This window comes from Lepidochelys olivacea, assembly GCF_965140295.1.
Source record: "Lepidochelys olivacea isolate rLepOli2 genome assembly, chromosome: 28".
Lineage (NCBI taxonomy): Eukaryota > Metazoa > Chordata > Testudines > Cheloniidae > Lepidochelys > Lepidochelys olivacea.
The window spans coordinates 2,358,628-2,375,060 of record NC_140438.1 but is presented as its reverse complement, the minus strand read 5'-3'; the positions used below and the strand labels follow the sequence as shown (position 1 = coordinate 2,375,060).

The following is a 16,433-nucleotide window of genomic DNA, read 5'->3' as shown; positions in this document are numbered from 1 at the left end:
AGCGATCACGGGAGGACGGGCACAGACGAGCCTGGTTCGGCCCCCGGCATGGGCAAGGAGAGAGGGGTCTAGTGGTTAGAGTGGCCCAAGGAGCGAGGGGCAGAGCCGGGGAGAGAACCCAGGAGTCCTGGCGCCCCACAGGCTAGGCCGTAGCCACGTATACCTGAATTTGCTTTGGGAAGGACCCTGTAATTTGGAGGCAAATATTCACAGCGTGAAGCCGCCTGCCCCCCATTGCGCTGTCCAGCACCCCCCACGGGCCAGCACCCCCCACGGGCCAGGAGCGGCTGGTGGCACTTCATGTGTAACAGAGTCCCTGGCCCCACGGATGTCTTGATAAGCAGGGCAGGGCCAGTACAGGATTTGGAGGGGAGATAGGGGAGCGGGGCGGGGGGCTCAGCAGGGGGCGCTCTCCTCCGGCAGGCGGGGCTGGCCCCAGGGCATGCTGTGGGGCAGCGATCAGGGGGCTCAGCGGGGGCGCTCTCCCCCGGCAGGCGGGGCTGGCCCCAGGGGGCGCTGTGGGGCAGCGAGAGGGGCGGGGGGCTCGGCGGGGGGGCTCTCCCCCGGCAGGCGGGGCTGGCCCCAGGGAGCGCTGTGGGGCAGGGAACGGGGCGGGGGGCTCTCCCCCGGTAGGTGGGGCTGGCCCCAGGGAGCGCTGTGGGGCAGGGAGTGCTCTCCTCCAGCAGGCGGGGCTGGCCCCAGGGGGCGCTGTGGGGCAGGGAACGGGGCGGGGGGCTCGGCAGGGGGGGCTCTCCCCCGGTAGGCGGGGCTGGTCCCTGGGGGCGCTGTGGGGCAGCGAGAGGGGCAGGGGGCTCGGCAGGGGGAGCTCTCCCCCGGCAGGCAGGGCTGGCCCCAGGGGGCGCTGTGGGGCAGCAAGCGGGGGGCTCAGTAGTGGGCGCTCTCCCCTGGCGGGGGGCTCAGCAGGGGCGCTCTCCCCCGGCAGGCAGGGCTGGCCCCAGGGGGCGCTGTGGGGCAGCGAGAGGGGCAGGGGGCTCGGCAGGGGGAGCTCTCCCCCGGCAGGCAGGGCTGGCCCCAGGGGGCGCTGTGGGGCAGCGAGAGGGGCAGGGGGCTCGGCAGGGGGAGCTCTCCCCCGGCAGGCAGGGCTGGCCCCAGGGGGCGCTGTGGGGCAGCGAGCGGGGGGCTCAGTAGTGGGCGCTCTCCCCTGGCGGGGGGCTCAGCGGGGGCGCTCTCCCCTGGCAGGCAGGGCTGGCCCCAGGGGGCGCTGTGGGGCAGCGAGCGGGGGGCTCAGTAGGGGGCGCTCTCCCCTGGCGGGGGGGGGGGGGGGCTGGAGGGAAATATTTGCCCAATGCAAACAGAGGCTGCTGGCGCCATCTGGTGGCTCAATGTGTTACTGCAACGAGTCTGCACCCAGCAGCAGGGACCGGGGTAGCCAGGAGCTGCCCCCACCCCATCCCCCCACAGCACCCCCTGCTGGCAGGGCCCAGGGCAGGAGTAGCCAGGAGCTCCCCCTCCCCACCTGCGCCCCACACCAACTGGGGACATGGCTCCCACCCCGATCTCATTGCCTGCTAGCCGGGGAAGAGGCTGCTTCGCCCCCGAACCCCACATCCACACCCCCCCCGCCAGGGGAGCCGGGCAGGTCCGGTGCCGTATGGATCCGGCAGGGGAAGGTGGGATATTGAGACAAGCAGGGACAGGCGCCGGGAGCGAACGTGACAGAGATGCCGAGCGCCGGAGAAAAAGGGGGAATTAAATCCCATTATGGATGGGAAGAGCCCAGACTAGTGCGTGTCATAGCCCCTATACTGCTAAGAGACCCGGGAGATTCCTCAAGTCCACAAGGGTAATTAGTTTAGCACAAAAACCAGAACCTGTTGGCTGAGGAAGACCCTACAATAATAAATCATTAAGATGTTTTGAGCACCCTGCATACTTGCCTCTCTTTGTTATTGTCCGGTCTTTGGAGCATGGGTGGCAGCGATCACTTGGTTATTGTTGGGTCTTCTGGGAACACTGGGCCCAAATGTCACTTTGTTATTGTAGGGTCTCCCGGGAGCACAGGGGGCCACCCCCGTCCCCCCATAGCAGCAGCCTCACGGGCCCATCTACTGCGGCATCTCGCCCCCTGCCAGGATCAGACCCAGCAGCCGATCTAGGCCAGCACCCGCCCCCTCCCCGCTGGCCCGGATCAGGCTGAGGGGCCCCGCTGGCCAGGTCTCTCGCCCTCACCCTCGATGCCTCTGGGAGGGGAGTGGGGGCTGGTGGGTTAGAGCAGGGGAGGGGGGCTGGGAGCCAGGACTCCTGGGTTCTCTCCCCGCCTCTGGGAAGGGAGTGGGGGCTGGTGGGTTAGAGCAGGGGGGGCTGGGAGCCAGGACTCCTGGGTTCTCTCCCCGGCTCTGGGAGGCGAGTGGAGGCTGGTGGTTAGACCAAGGGGCCCCCTCCCAGAGCTGGGACAGAGCCCAGGAGTCCTGGCTCCCAGGCTGGGAAGGGAACCCAGGAGTCCGGGTCCCTTTAAGGGGGGGCTCCTGGTCCTGCTTGGTTGCTCCTAATCCCATTTTTGTGACATCACAGGAGGTTGCTGTGGCAACGGGATGCTGCTGGAAACAGGAGACTCAGGTGGGGAGAGAAGGAGGCTGGAAGGTGAGCTCTTAAAGGGCCGCAGAAGGGCCAGGCGGGGGGTGGGGGCGTGACACAGGGACCCCTCACCCGGTGCCAAGATGCAGCCAGCTCTGGGGCGGAGCGGCTGGTTATCCGGGGACCCCTGGCCCAGCACCGAGATGCTGCCACCTCTGGGGCGGGGCAGCTGGTGACCCGGGGACCCCTGGCCCAGCGATGCGGCCACCTCTGGGGTGGGGTCAGCTGTCTATACAAGGATCCCTCCTCCCCTGCCACTCCCCTCCCAGCAGCCGAACCCAGGAGTCCTGACTCACGCCCCCCCCCCCCCCCCCCGCCTGCAACCTTTCAATGGACACTCATGCCAACTGCCGGCCGGCTGGCACCCTTCCTTCCCGTGGGGCAGAGCTATTTACCCATCTCCAGCTGTGTTTGGACAGCCGCTGCCAAGGCAAACCAACCCTGCGCTGGGCCACCTGGCCCCAGACAGCGTCTCTGGGGTGGGATTCACATGCCTGGGGGCGGGGGAAGGGGGGGGGGGATTGGACCTGCTTGCCCCCCGCTACTGGGACGACTGGGGAGGGATGTAGAGCAGGCAGATCGTGCCCCCTCCTCCGTCTTCCTTCTTTTCTTTTTCCACGGGGACTGGGGGGGCCTTCGGGCGGTTTGTTATTGTAGGGTCTCCCAGCTGGCTGGCGGCTAGCGAAAGGCATGAAATCCCAGGACCATGGAGCCCGGGTGTGCACGGCATGGGGGGGGGGGGCGCCTGTGGTTAGAGCAGGTCGGGGTGTCGGCCCCAGTTCCCCACTGTCGCCCGCCCCCCAAAAACGTACAGGGGGGGATGATAAAAAAAGTTTTATGGCTCCCAACGAGCCAGCGAATAGAGACAAAGCTGAGTGCGTTATGTACAGATCCCCGCCGTCAAACAGTGGCACCCCCTCCTCGCCCCCCACTTTCCCCGACCCATCCGGAGGCCGCATCACGGGGCAGGAGGTGCCGGGTCGGGCTCCCGGCTCTCCCCACACCACCAGAGCTGCAGGCAGTTCTGGCCACGGGCCGGGCGCTGGGGGGGCCCGGGCCCCCCTTCCACGTCCTCCTCGCCGCTGTCCCACGGCTCCGGGAACTCGCGCTGGCCGGACGCGCTGGCCAGCAAGGGCAGGCTGGGGTGCAAGCTGGACAGAGGGGAGACAGGGTCAAGAGGGGCCACCGGCTCCTCCCCCCGACCCACAGCCCCCGCACCCCGGCTCTAACATGAAGCCCCACTCCCCTCCCACAGCCAGGGAGAGAACCCAGGAGTCCTGGCTCCCAGCCCCCCCACTCACCCACCAGCCCCCACTCCCCGGGAGAGGACCCAGGTCTGGGAGGGGAGTCCTGGCTCAAAGCCCCCTTGTTCTAACTCTTCAGACCCCACTCCCCTCCCAGATCTGGGGAGCGAACCCAGGAGTCCTGGCTCCCAGCCCCCCCACTCACCCACCACTCCCCTCCCAGACCTGGGTCCTCTCCCGGGGAGTCCTGGCTCAAAGCCCCCTTGTTCTAACTCTTCAGACCCCACTCCCCTCCCAGATCTGGGGAGCGAACCCAGGAGTCCTGGCTCCCAGCCCACGCTGCTCTAACCACCAGCCCCCACTCCCCTCCCAGAGCCGGGGAGAGAACCCAGGCGTCCTGGCCCCCCGGTACCTGATCCCGTTAACGCAGTCCCGCAGGGCCTGGAACTGCAGCGCGGGTTGAAGCACCGGCTCCGTGTCTCCGGTCGGGGGCTGATCCGTGTCCCACACCGAGACCAGCCCCTCCGTGGTACCGCTCAGCAGGAACCGGCCGCTCCTGAGGGGTGGGGTGGGGGGACGGGACACGGGGGGGGGGGCGACACATACCCAATCCGGCACTTAGAGGCTGCAGCTGGGGGGGTTTATGGCTCCCAGGGTTCCTTGGGCTCCACACCGACAGCGGCTGGGTGTCAGGACGCCTGGGTTCCATCCCCAGACCCCGATAATTATCTGAAGGGGCATTATTAGGGGCATTACGGTAGCAGCGTTGCCCCGCTCAGCCCCACCGCGAGCACCCCTTCCCGCCCCCCCAGACAAAGGAAGGCGCCTTACTCCTCTTCTACAGGTGGGGAAACTGAGGCAGGTAGGGAAACTGAGGCACGCAGCCACAAAGCCACGTGCCTTGGCTCGTACCGAGAGCGGGTGCCGGAGCTGGGGAAGAGAACCCAGGAGTCCTGGCCCCCGGGGATGTTGAGGAAGGAGGGAAAGGTCACTCACGGCTCGAGGTCGAAGTAAAGGCGCTGGTTGGTGGCCACGGTGCGGTGCATGGAGAACAGAACCCGGCCCGGGTGCCGCAGGTCCCAGCACAGGATCTCGGGGTCCTGGGGGGGGGGGGGGAGGGAGTGAGCCCAGCAGAAGACAACCCCCCCCGGACTCCACCCCCGACCACAGCCGTGTCTCAGGCCCTGCCCCTCTGTAAGCTCCGCCTACCTTGCGCCCGCCGGTGTAGAGCCGGGTGCCGTCGGGGGCGAAGAGGGCGTGGGTGACGCCACCCTGGTGGCCCTGCAGCATGGCCAGGGGCGCCCCCTCGGCCCGCGAGTACAGCCCCACCGTCCGGGAGTAGGAGGTGCAGGCATAGAGGGGCTGGAGCGGGCTGAAGGCGATGCAGGAGATGATGCCGCTCTGCCCCTGTTTCTTCACTGCGTCGGAACAGGGGGACAGGTTAAAAAACCCCCAACCAATCCCCCCGGAACAGCCCTCCCACCCACTCTACTCAGCGCCGTTCCGTTAACTCTGGAACCTAATGGTGGCAGGGTGGGAAAAAGTGACACCACCGAGACCTAATACCGGGTTTAGGTTTGACCCTGCCTGCCCCCCCACCCCTCCAAACCTGGGCGGGGTATTAACTCTGGACTTTAATGATGGCAGTAAACTGCCGGCTCCATTTCACCGCAAAGAGGAGGAGGGGTCGTTCCTCCACCCCCCACAGCCTCCCCCGAGCTGAACGTTGTCACGGGCTCACAGGTCATCCCCACTCTTGGCCCCATACGGTCCCTGGGGGGCAACCCCCTTCAGTGACAGGGGGTCCACTCTCTTCCGGGGGGGGGGGGGGAGTGTCACCTGGAACCGCACCTCTCTGAATCTCTCGCCATGGGCCCCCCCCAGGGAGTCCACTTGCTCTGGACCCCCACTGCATCACAAACGGCAACTTCAAACCTAGGGGGCATATTAACTGTGGAGCCTAATGATGGCAGTGAGATGCCTAATGCCTATTTCACTGGCAGAAGGGGAGCAGCTGGGGCTGACACACACATTTCACCCCCCACACAAACCCGAGTGGGTCGTTAACTCTGGAACCTAATGACGGCAAACAACCTGATTTCATTCACTGCAGCGGACAGCTCAATTAGATCCACCATCCGCACACCCCCCCCATACACATCCAGATTGTTGCGGCAACAAAGAACAATGGTGACAAAGAACAATTCCCTATTTTTCTCCAGAAACCCAAGCGTCACCCCGAATCTGCCTTCCCTGATCCCCACGGGCCCCTCCTTTCCCTGCTGTGGAAGTGTTAACTCTGAAACCTAATGGCATTTTACAAAACCAGCATCATGGTGCCATCCGCCACGGTGGTGCCAGGGGGCGCTCTCACCAAACGTGGGACGGCTCTCGCACACCCGGCCCGGGCGCTCCGTGTCGAACACCCGCACGGTCTTATCGAACCCGCAGAACAGCTGGGAGCCGTCGGGGGTGAAGCAAAGGGAGTGAGCGGCCGTCAGCTCATCCTGGGGACAGACACACAGAGAGGAGCGTCAGGACTCCTGGGTTCTCTTCCCGACTCTGGGTGGGGAGTGGGATCTGGTGGGTTAGAGCAGTGGGGGCTGGGAGCCAGGACGCCTGGGTTCTCTCCCAGCTCTGGGAGGGGAATGGGGCCTGGTGGGTTAGAGCAGGGTGGGGCTGGGAACCAGGACTCCTGGGTTCTCTTGCTGGCTCTGGGAGGGGAGTGGGGTCTGCTGGGGTTAAAGCAGGGGGGTCTGGGATCCCGGACTCCTGGGTTCTCTGCCCAGCTCTGGGAGGGAAGTGGGGGCCGGTGGGGTTAGAGCAGGGAGGTCTCTCCCCAGGGGTGGGCGCAGGGGGGCTGGGCGCCAGGCTCTGTACCCACCAGGTGGTTGTAGCTGCGGAACGTGGCCCGCAGGTCCCCGTGAAAAGCGTCCCACACGTGGACGGGGTTGTCACGGCTGCTGCTGGCAAAGCTGCGGGAACACAAGAGAGGCAGAAACGTGAGTGGGGGGGTCAGAGGAGAACAACTGGGGAGTGTATGATGGGGGGGGGAACAAGCACCCCTAGAGGGGACAGGGCCCTGCCCCATTCCCCGCCCCCCTGAGCCAGCCAGTCCCTGGGCCGGATGGGAAAGGGCTCCACCCCCTTCCCCGTGGGGCAGCAGGGGGCGCCCTCGTGGCCGCAGCATTTACAAGCAGGTGGGCGGGTCCGTGGAGCTCATCAGCGGGAACCAGCAGTAGTCGTAGACGGTGTCTCCCTCGGCCATTCGCAGCACGGGGCTCTGTGGGGAGACAGACCCACGGACAGTCAGGCCGCCGCCCCCCGGAGCCACAGGGCGGGGGCAGGACTCCTGGGTTCTCTCCCCGGCTCCGGGAGGGGAGTGGGGCCTAGTGGTTAGAGCAGGGGGGGGATGGGAGCCAGGACTCCTGGGTTCTCTCCCCAGCTCCGGAAGGGGAGTGGGGGCTGGTGGTTAGAGCAGGGCAGGCTGGGAGCCAGAACTCCTGGGTTCTCTCCCTGGCTCTGGGAGGCAAGTGGGGGCTATTGGGGAAAACCAGCCCCCCCCCACCCATTTGCACGAGCACAGTTCCACACCACACGGGGGGTGTGTGTGTGTGAGACTGTCCCTTTAAGAGCCCCTCCCCCTCCCCGCCACCCCTCCCCCCTACCATCTCGGCCACGGCCCCCCACTCCTGGCCGTAGAGCTCGGGGGGCAGGTTGTAAATGCGCAAGGTGTTGTCGGCGCTGTTGGTCAGGAGACAGGATCCGTCAGGGGCCCTGCGGAGAGGGGGGCACAGCCAGGCCATCAGGGCGCCCCCATCCCTGCCCAGAACGGCGGAGAGAACCCAGGTGTCCTGCTCCCAGCCCACCCCACCCTCCCTTTAACCACTAGACTCCACTGCCCTCCCAGAGTCTCAGTTTCCCCTCCCAACCATGTGTATTTAGGCTAAAGGCCCTGTGAGGAAACAACTACCCTGAGCACCCAGCCCATTACAGGGACCCCCCCCCGATCCCAATTCGGGGTCCCCTCAATCCCAGCAGCCCCCACTCTCAAGGAGACCCCAGGTCTGGTGTGTCTGGGACCTGCTCCTGGGGCTCTGTGCACCACCAGGGGGTCCCCGATCTCCTCAAGGGGGCTGTGTGCGACACTCAGCTCCCCGGGGGGGGCGGGGGCAGCGGATCCCTGGTCAGAGCCCCGAGATGTGACCCCAAATATCCACCCCCCCCGCCCCTGACACCAGGGCCCGGCCCAGCATCCTACCACTTGCAGCCCTTGAGGAAGTTCTCCAGCATGCTGCTGTATTCGCCCCAGGCCCCCGTCAGCAATTTGGGGGGCCCCAGGAACTCGTAGCCCGGCAGGCTGGGGGAGAGAGAGAGGAGGGGGAGACATTGGTACAGAGGTCACCCAGCCCCCCTGGCTCTAACCACTGGACCCCACTCCCCTCCCAGAGCTGGGGAAAGAACCCAGGAGTCCTGGCTCCCAGCCCCCCAACTCTGATCCATCAGCCCCCACTTCCCTCCCGGAACCCAGGAGTCCTGCTCCCCGCCCCTGCCGGCCATTCTAACCATTAGGCCCCAGCCTCTAACCACCCCGGTGGATCGAGACACCCCGACCCAGCCCCTGCTTGGCGCCAGCGATCAGAACCGGGTGCTCCCCGCGCCCCGGAGATCAGAGGCTCCGTGTGTGGGGCCCGAGCCAACGCCCGGCACAAGGGGGGACCCGAGCTCGTCAACCCGTCCCTTACTAGTACTCCTCTTCCCACTCCGGTTCCTGTCCTCCGTCCTCCGCCACTTCGCTCCCCGCTTCCGCCAGCCCCTGTCCCCCAGCCGGCTCCCCGCCGGGGTCCTCCGGCCTGGATCCCGCCCCCGGCGCCTGGCCCCTGGGGGAGCCGTTCTGCCGGGCCAGCTTGGCGGGGGGCTCCCCGGAGCCGGGGTCTCCCCCAGCTGGATCGTCCGCCCAGGTACTGTCAGCCAGCGTCCCTGGCTCCATCGCCCGGGGGCTCAGCTGGGCGGGCGGCGGGGAGCGCGGGGGGGGCCGTCTCTGCTCCTGCGGGTGCTGCAGCGGCCGACGAGCCCCGGTGAGTCGGGCATCCCCAGAGCGCGGGCGCCTGCCAAGGCAGGAGACAAAGGGTTAATGGCAAGAGAGAACCCAGGAGTCCTGCCTCCCAGCCCCCCCTGCTCTAACCCACCAGCCCCTGCTCCCCTCCCAGAGTCAGGGAGAGAACCCAGGAGTCCTGGCTCCCAGCCCCCTGCTCTAACCCACCAGCCCCTGCTCCCCTCCCAGAATCAGGGAGAGAACCCAGGAGTCCCGGCTCCCAGCCCCCTGCTCTCACCACCAGCCCCCACTCCCCTCCCAGAGCCAGGGAGAGAACCCAGGAGTCCTGGCTCCAAGACCCCCCCCCCAGACCACGTGTCCTCTCTTCCCAGCTGCAATCCGGGCTCTTACCCAGGGTAGGTGGAGAGGAGAAGGGTGCTGGGGTGTGGATGGACGGGCCCACTCTCTCCCCTGGAGAAGGGGGATGGACGAGCCCATTCTCTCCCGGGGGGGGGTGGTGTTATATGGACGGGCCCACTCTCTCCCCTGGAGAAGGGGGATGGACGAGCCCATTCTCTCCCGGGGGGGGTGGTGTTATATGGACGGGCCCACTCTCTCCCCTGGAGAAGGGGGATGGACGAGCCCATTCTCTCCCGGGGGGGGGTGGTGTTATATGGACGGGCCCACTCTCTCCCCTGGAGAAGGGGGATGGACGAGCCCATTCTCTCCCGGGGGGGGTGTTATATGGACGGGCCCACTCTCTGCCGGGGGGGGGTGTGTTATATGGACGGACCCACTCTCTGCCGGGGGGGGGTGTTATATGGACGGGTCCACTCTCTCCCCTGGAGAAGGGAGATGGACGAGCCCATTCTCTCCCGGGGGGGAACAGATGGACGGGCCCACTCTCTGCCGGGGGGGAATAGATGGACGGGCCCACTCTCTGCCGGGGGGGGTGTTATATGGACGGGCGCCGTTACCTCCCGGGTTATCGCTCCGACAGCACAAGCCGCTCAAGGGCTGGAGGCGGCCATGACAGCACCGGGCTCCACCCACTCGGTGAGATCTCGCGAGACGTGGCTGGAAACTCCGCGAGATCAGAAACTCTCGCTCTCACTTCGCCCCCGCCCAACCCAGCTTCCCCCACATCTCGCGAGATCTCAGCCCCCGGCCGCTCTCCTCCGCACATCTCGCGAGATCTCAGCCCCCGGCCGCTCTCCTCCGCACGTCCCGCGAGATCTCAGCCCCTGGCCGCTCTCCTCCGCACGTCTCGCGAGATCTCAGCCCCTGGCCGCTCTCCTCCGCACATCTCGCGAGATGTTGAGCGGGAGGGATAGCTCAGTGGTTTGAGCTTTGGCCTGCTAAACCCAGGGTTGCGAGTTCAATCCCGGAGGGGGCCATTTAGGGATCTGGGGCAAAAATTGGGGATCGGTCCTGCTTTGAGCAGGGGGTTGGACTAGACACCTCCTGAGGGCCCTTCCAACCCTGATCCTCTAGGATTCTGTGACCTGCTCGCCCCCCGCGGCCCCGGGCCTCCCCCCCCATGACAGCACCCAGGTGCCCCCCCCAGGGAGGCCATGGGGGGGGGGGGTTGGAACCTCTGGGTGCATCAACCCCCCCCCCCCCAGGGATGATGGGGACCTGTCCGGGGGGCCTGGCAGGAGTCGGGGGGGTGGGGCGGGGCCGGGGGTGTCTTGTGAGGTGGGTTCTGGGGGTTGGAGGGGAGGCTGGTGGGGGGATGAGGGGGGAGCTGGGGGGGGAAGGGGCCCAGTGGGGAGTGGAGGCTGGAGGGGGGAGCTGGGGGGTGAGGAGGCCCGGCGGGCGGGGATCCTGGCCGGGGGGGGGGCAGGACTGGGACACAGGGGCCAGGGGGGGCCCAGCCCGGTCTACGGCAGGACAAAGCCAGACGGTATCTATGAGGGACCTGCTGGTGTGGGGGGAGCCCTGTGCACCCAGGGGGTTCCCTGCATGGCTCACCCCCCCCACACACGTCACTGGGCTCCCGAAAAGAGGGGGGTCTGGGAATACTTTGGCGCGTGGAATACTTTATTAGCAGGTAAGAAACCCACAGCAGAGCACCCGGGAGAACCCAGCGCCCCGCTACCCCCCTGCTTCGACCCGGGACTGTAACAAACAGGGGGTGTCCTCTAACGCCCCACTGCGGCTCCCCGGATGCCAGGGTCCCTTTCTCCCAGCCCGGCCGAGGCCCTCTGCGGCTCCTCGGATGCTTGGGTCCCTTCCTTCCATGCTGGCTGAGGCCCTCTGAGCTCCCTGGACTCCTGGGTCCCTTTCTCCCAGGCCAGCTGAGTTCCTCAGCAACTCCCTGGACGCCTGGGTCCCTTCCTTCCAGACCGGCAGAGTCGTTTGGGCTGGGGCCATTTGCTCTGTGTCCGTGTGGCATCTGCCTAGCCTCGGACTTCTTACAAAGCCAAACAAGAACCCAGGAGTCCTGGCTCTGAGCCCCACTCCTCCCCCGCCCCTGCTCCAAGCCACTAGATCCCACTCAGAGCTGAAGAGAGAACCCAGGCGTCCGGGCTCCCAGCCACTGTGCTCCTGGGCATGTTTGTTCAGAGGGCCCCATTCACGACCTTCACAAAGTTTTTTGGCTGGAATTTCCTTCGGTTTTTTCGGGGGGGGGGTTGGTTTGTTTCAGGCTGTCCTCAGGGGGTGCCCCCTTGTGGCTGGGGCAGAGTCCTGCACCCTCCCCAGTGGTGAGACCCTTCCAGGATGTACCCCAAAATCACAGCCCTGGGATTACTCCAGACTTCCCGGACTCCTGGGTCCCTTCCGGCCTGGTCCCTCCTCTGCAGCTCCCCAGATGCCTGGGTCCCTTCCGGCCTGGTCCCTCCTCTGCAGCTCTCCGGATGCCTGGGTCCCTTCCAGCCTGGTCCCTCTGCAGCTCCCTGGATGCCTGGGTCCCTTCCGGCCTGGTCCCTCTGCAGCTCCCCGGATGCCTGGGTCCCTTCCGGCCTGGTCCCTCTGCAGCTCCCCGGATGCCTGGGTCCCTTCCGGCCTGGTCCCTCTGCAGCTCCCCAGATGCCCCCTTCCGGCCTGGTCCCTCTGCAGCTCCCCGGATGCCTGGGTCCCTTCCGGCCTGGTCCCTCTGCAGCTCCCCGGATGCCCCCTTCTGGCCTGGTCTCTGTGCAGCTCCCTGGATGCCTGGGTCCCTTCTGGCCGGACACCTGGGTCCTTTCCGGCCTGGTCCCTCTGCAGCTCCCCGGACGCCTGGGTTCCGTCCTCGCCTGGGGGAGTGGGGGTGGCCGGCCCTGCTAGAGGCGGACCAGGCCCAGGAAGGTCCCGTGCGGGCTGAGGTCGAGGGACGCGTTGGCCCGGGGCACACGGAGACTCAGCTGGTCCCCGCGCTGCAGCTGGAAAACACCTGGGGGGGGGGGCATCATCCTTGGGGGGAGCCCCGGCGAGCCCATCCCCCTCCTTCTGCCGGACAGCCCCCCCATTCCCTCTAACTGCCCCCCCAGGGGCTGCAAATCCCTCCTCCCTGGGTGGTCTCCCCCCCTGCATCCCCACTAGCTGCAACATCCCCCCCCCCCAATTCCTGGATCCCCCCCCCCTCACCTCCGCTGTAGCAGCTGTTATAGGCCTGCTCCGGCTCGCGGGGCATGCTCTGAACACACCGCAGGAGGATCTGCCCCGGCCCCCCGGCCGACGCCCGCCACAGCACCTGCCCCATGGTGAACGTGGGGTCGTGGAACAGCACCTGGGAGGCAGCAGGGAAGAGGGGGTGAGGATTGGGCCGGGTGTTGCAGGGAATGGGGCAGGCCTAGGGGGCGCCGGCTCCCCCCAGCCCCAGGCAGGGGCCTGCCTGGCTCAGGGGGGGTGGGGAATGGGGCAGGGGCCTGTCCCCTCTAGGGGGTGCCGGCTCCCCCGCCCCAGGGCGGGGACTGGCCCTTACCTGGCTGTAGACGAGGTACAGTCCCGTCTGCTTCACGGTGACGTCTGGGCCAGTCACGTCCAGCGCCCGGCCCTGCTGCAGGAAAGGCTGCCACCAGATCTCAGTCATGTCCCCCTCGTCTGTGGGGGAGATGGGGGGCTGTTAGCGCTCCCAGCCCCCCCCGCTCTAACCACCAGCCCCCACTGCCCTCCCAGAGCCGGGGAGAGAACTCAGGAGTCCTGGCTCCCAGTCCCCCTGCTCTGACCCACCAGCCCCCACTCCCCTCCCAGAGCCGGGGAGAGAACCCAGGAGTCCTGGCTCCCAGCCCCCCCCGCTTTGACCCACCAGCCCCCACTGCCCTCCTAGAGCCGGGGAGAGAACCCAGAAGTCCTGGCTCCCAGTCCCCCTGCTCTGACTCACCAGCCCCCACTCGCTTCCCAGAGCCAGGGAGAGAACCCAGGAGTCCTGATGGTCAGCATGGGTCACCCAGGGAAGGGGGATGGTGGGATGGGGTAGGGGGGACAACTCACTGTTGGTGGAGCGATGGCTTGGGGCCAGGTGGAGAACCGAGCGTTTCCCTAGGAGTGAGGTGGAGAGACAGAGAGGGTGACTTGCCAGCTCCCCTCCCCACAACCTGCCCCTCCTCTCACCCCTGCGCCCCTTTGCCCCACGGCTGCTGGAGCCCGGATCCACTGGGAACTTAAACAGCCCTACCAAGTGGCATTGGGATCCCACTGCTCACACCAAGCGGTGTGACCCTAAGGGCGTGTCTGATCGCCCCAGATCTGCTGCCTGCACCATGGGTCAGAGCCTGAAGTCTCTACCCCAGGTGCCAACCCCAGAGCATCTCACGCCACATGGCAAAATACATGTGGGTTAATCGAGATAATCAGCGATCGATCCCACCGCTGACACCAGCTCAATTTGGTGATCCACTGCGGAGGAGGGGCGCGGGGGCAACAGCTCTTTACCAGAAACTGACCTGGGGGCAAAAATTGGGAACAGAATCTAGGCCTGACTGCCTTGTAAGCAGGAGTGACTCTGGATTGACCCAGAGGGAGCTGAGATTCGCATCTGGCCTTTCCCCTGCTGAGTTTGTCACTTTCTACTTTCACTTCTCAATGTCCCGTTCCCCACATCCCACGCACACACACAGAGAGGGGACAGGCCCCATTCCTCACCCCCCCCCCCGCCCGGGGGACACCCATTAACAGCTGCAGCCACTTGTCACTCTCGCTTCATCCCCAGCCACTCACTGTGTTGCTGTCGCTGGTCCCGTTCCCTGGAGCTCCACTCGGACCCTCTTTTCCCCCTTCGCCAAACTGGGGGGGCTTGGACCCCCGCAGCCTGAGGGGACTCCAGCTCCCTGGGCGCCTGAACCGGGAGCAGACAGGAGAGGGTTAACCCTGCAAAAAATCCCTTGGCACCAAACCCCACTCCCCTCCCAGAGCCGGGAGAGAACCCAGGCGTCCGGACTCACAGCACCCCCCCCCCGCTCTAACCACTAGACCCCACTCCCCTCCCACAGCCGGGAGAGAACCCAGGAGTCCTGGCTCCCAGCCCCTCCTGCTCTAACCACTAGACCCCACTCCCCTCCCAGAGCCAGGGAGAGAACCCAGGAGTCCTGGCTCCCAGCCCCTCCTGCTCTAACCCACCAGCCCCCACTCCCCTCCCACAGCCAGGGAGAGAACCCAGGAGTCCTGGCTCCCAGCCCCTCCTGCTCTAACCCACCAGCCCCCACTCCCCTCCCGGAGCCGGGGAGAGAACCCAGGAGTCCTGGCTCCCAGCCCCCCCCCCCCCGGCTCTAACAACCAGCCCCCACTCCCCTCCCGGAGGCAGGATTAATTGGGTTGCTGCATGGCGCCCAGGAAGTGAAGTTCATTCAAAGATCATCCAGACTTGCCTGCGGAGTTACAGAACCTACCGGGAGTGGGGCCCGGAGCCCGGACTCCTGGGTTCTCTCGGGGGCCCTGGGAGGGGAGTGGGGGCTGGTGGGTTAGAACCAGGGGGGCTGGGAGCCAGGACGCCTGGGTTCTCTCCCCTGCTCTGGGAGGGGAGTGGGGGCTGGTGGGTTAGAGCAGGGGAGGCTGGGAGCCAGGACGCCTGGGTTCTCTCCCGGCTCTGGGAGGGGAGTGGGGGCTGGTGGTTAGAGCAGGGGGGGCTGGGAGCCAGGACTCCTGGGTTCTCTCCCCTGCTCTGGGAGGGGAGTGGGGGCTGGTGGGTTAGAGCAGGGGAGGCTGGGAGCCAGGACGCCTGGGTTCTCTCCCGGCTCTGGGAGGGGAGTGGGGGCTGGTGGTTAGAGCAGGGGAGGCTGGGAGCCAGGACGCCTGGGTTCTCTCCCGGCACTGGGAGGGGAGTGGGGGCTGGTGGGTTAGAGCAGGGGGGCTGGGAGCCAGGACTCCTGGGTTCTCTCGGCGGCCCTGGGAGGGGAGCGGGGGCTGGTGGGTTAGAGCAGGGGGGGCTGGGAGCCAGGACTCCTGGGTTCTCTCGGCGGCTCTGGGAGGGGAGTGGGGGCTGGGGGGGGGGGATTCTCTACATTCCTTTCCGCCTTGCGGGGCTTTCCCAGGGAGGCGGGTTGTTTCCGCCTCCCCGCCGAGCGCTAAAGGTCGGTGCCGGGTTTGTGTTTGCGGCTCCCCCCAGCCCCGCTCCTACCCCCCGCCGCGCCGATGGGGGGGGGGCCGCTTAATCTTTAACCCTTCAGGGGGTCTTCCCCGGCTGCTGCCCCATGGAGGAGAAGGGGGAAGGGAGAGCAGAGCAGAGCCCGGGTAAGTTTCACCCCCCACCTCCCCTCCCAGAGCCGGGGAGAGAACCCAGGAGTCCTGGCTCCCAGCCCCCCTCTCGCAGCCCCCACTCCACTCCCAGGGCCGCCGAGAGAACCCAGGAGTCCTGGCTCCCAGCCCCCCCTCCCGCAGCCCCCACTGCCCTCCCAGAGCCGGGGAGAGAACCCAGGAGTCCTGGCTCCCAGCCCCCCCCTGCTCTAACCACTAACCCTCACTGCCCTCTCATTTGGATCAGTGTTGAGGGGTCTCACCTGTGTCTCTCCAGGGGGCCTGGTCTCTCCCGTCCTGGCGGCCACCAGCTCCCCCCGGAGCTGGACCAGTTCCCGGCGCAGGGCTCCCAGCTGGGCCTGCTGGGCCATGAGGGCTGTAAGACAGGCTAGCACCCCCAGGGCTGCGCCCCCCCCTAACCACAGCGCCCCCAGTGGCTGGTGCCCCGGGGCCCCGGCCATGAGGGCTGGGGAGAGTCACCTCCCCCGCACTTTGCCCCCTCACCTGATCCCCCCAAGCCCACTCCCAGAGCCCCCCCTTGGTAGCTGCTCCCCCAAATCCTTGCCCAGATGGCCCCAAATCCCCCTTCCACAGCCCCTCACTCCCTCCCTAGCCACATCCACAAATCACTCCCCTACACCCCCAAAAATCACACTCCCAGAGCCCCCTTCCCCCTCCCTAGCTGCTCCCCCAAATCCTGTTCAAATCCCTCCTCGAAAACCCCCAAACTCCCATTCCCAGAGCCCCCCTCCCCTTTGCTAGCTGCTCCCCAAAATTCCTGCCTGGACACCTCCAAAATCTCCCCCTGCCTGTTCTCAAAGCCACCCCCCCCCCAAATCCCCCTGCCCACCCACCCCACAACCTCTCCGGAGTCCTGCCCCAAACCTGCCCCTCCCTGGCAGGGT

At 66.8% G+C, this 16,433-nt stretch overlaps 2 protein-coding genes across 2 annotated transcripts; both read right to left on the bottom strand.

Annotated features, from left to right (window-relative positions):
- Positions 1 to 3,414: 3,414 nt before the first annotated feature.
- Positions 3,415 to 9,447, bottom strand: WRAP53 (WD repeat containing antisense to TP53; the record flags this gene model as incomplete). The annotated part of the gene is given in 13 exon segments (XM_084616126.1): positions 3,415 to 3,746; positions 4,252 to 4,395; positions 4,836 to 4,939; positions 5,049 to 5,257; positions 6,214 to 6,346; positions 6,724 to 6,814; positions 7,034 to 7,122; positions 7,508 to 7,616; positions 8,101 to 8,199; positions 8,585 to 8,879; positions 8,882 to 8,947; positions 9,286 to 9,388; positions 9,391 to 9,447. Coding segments are annotated over 13 exon segments (1,692 nt in total). The 3' UTR covers positions 3,415 to 3,553.
- A 2,693-nt stretch (positions 9,448 to 12,140) lies between these two features.
- TNFSF13 (TNF superfamily member 13) lies at positions 12,141 to 15,899 on the bottom strand (the record flags this gene model as incomplete). The annotated part of the gene is made up of 6 exons (XM_084616178.1): positions 12,141 to 12,250; positions 12,445 to 12,586; positions 12,782 to 12,900; positions 13,291 to 13,338; positions 14,017 to 14,134; positions 15,792 to 15,899. The coding sequence occupies 6 exons, from the start codon at positions 15,897 to 15,899 to the stop codon at positions 12,141 to 12,143; spliced, it is 645 nt and encodes a 214-aa protein (XP_084472304.1).
- Between the last annotated feature and the right edge of the window lie 534 nt (positions 15,900 to 16,433).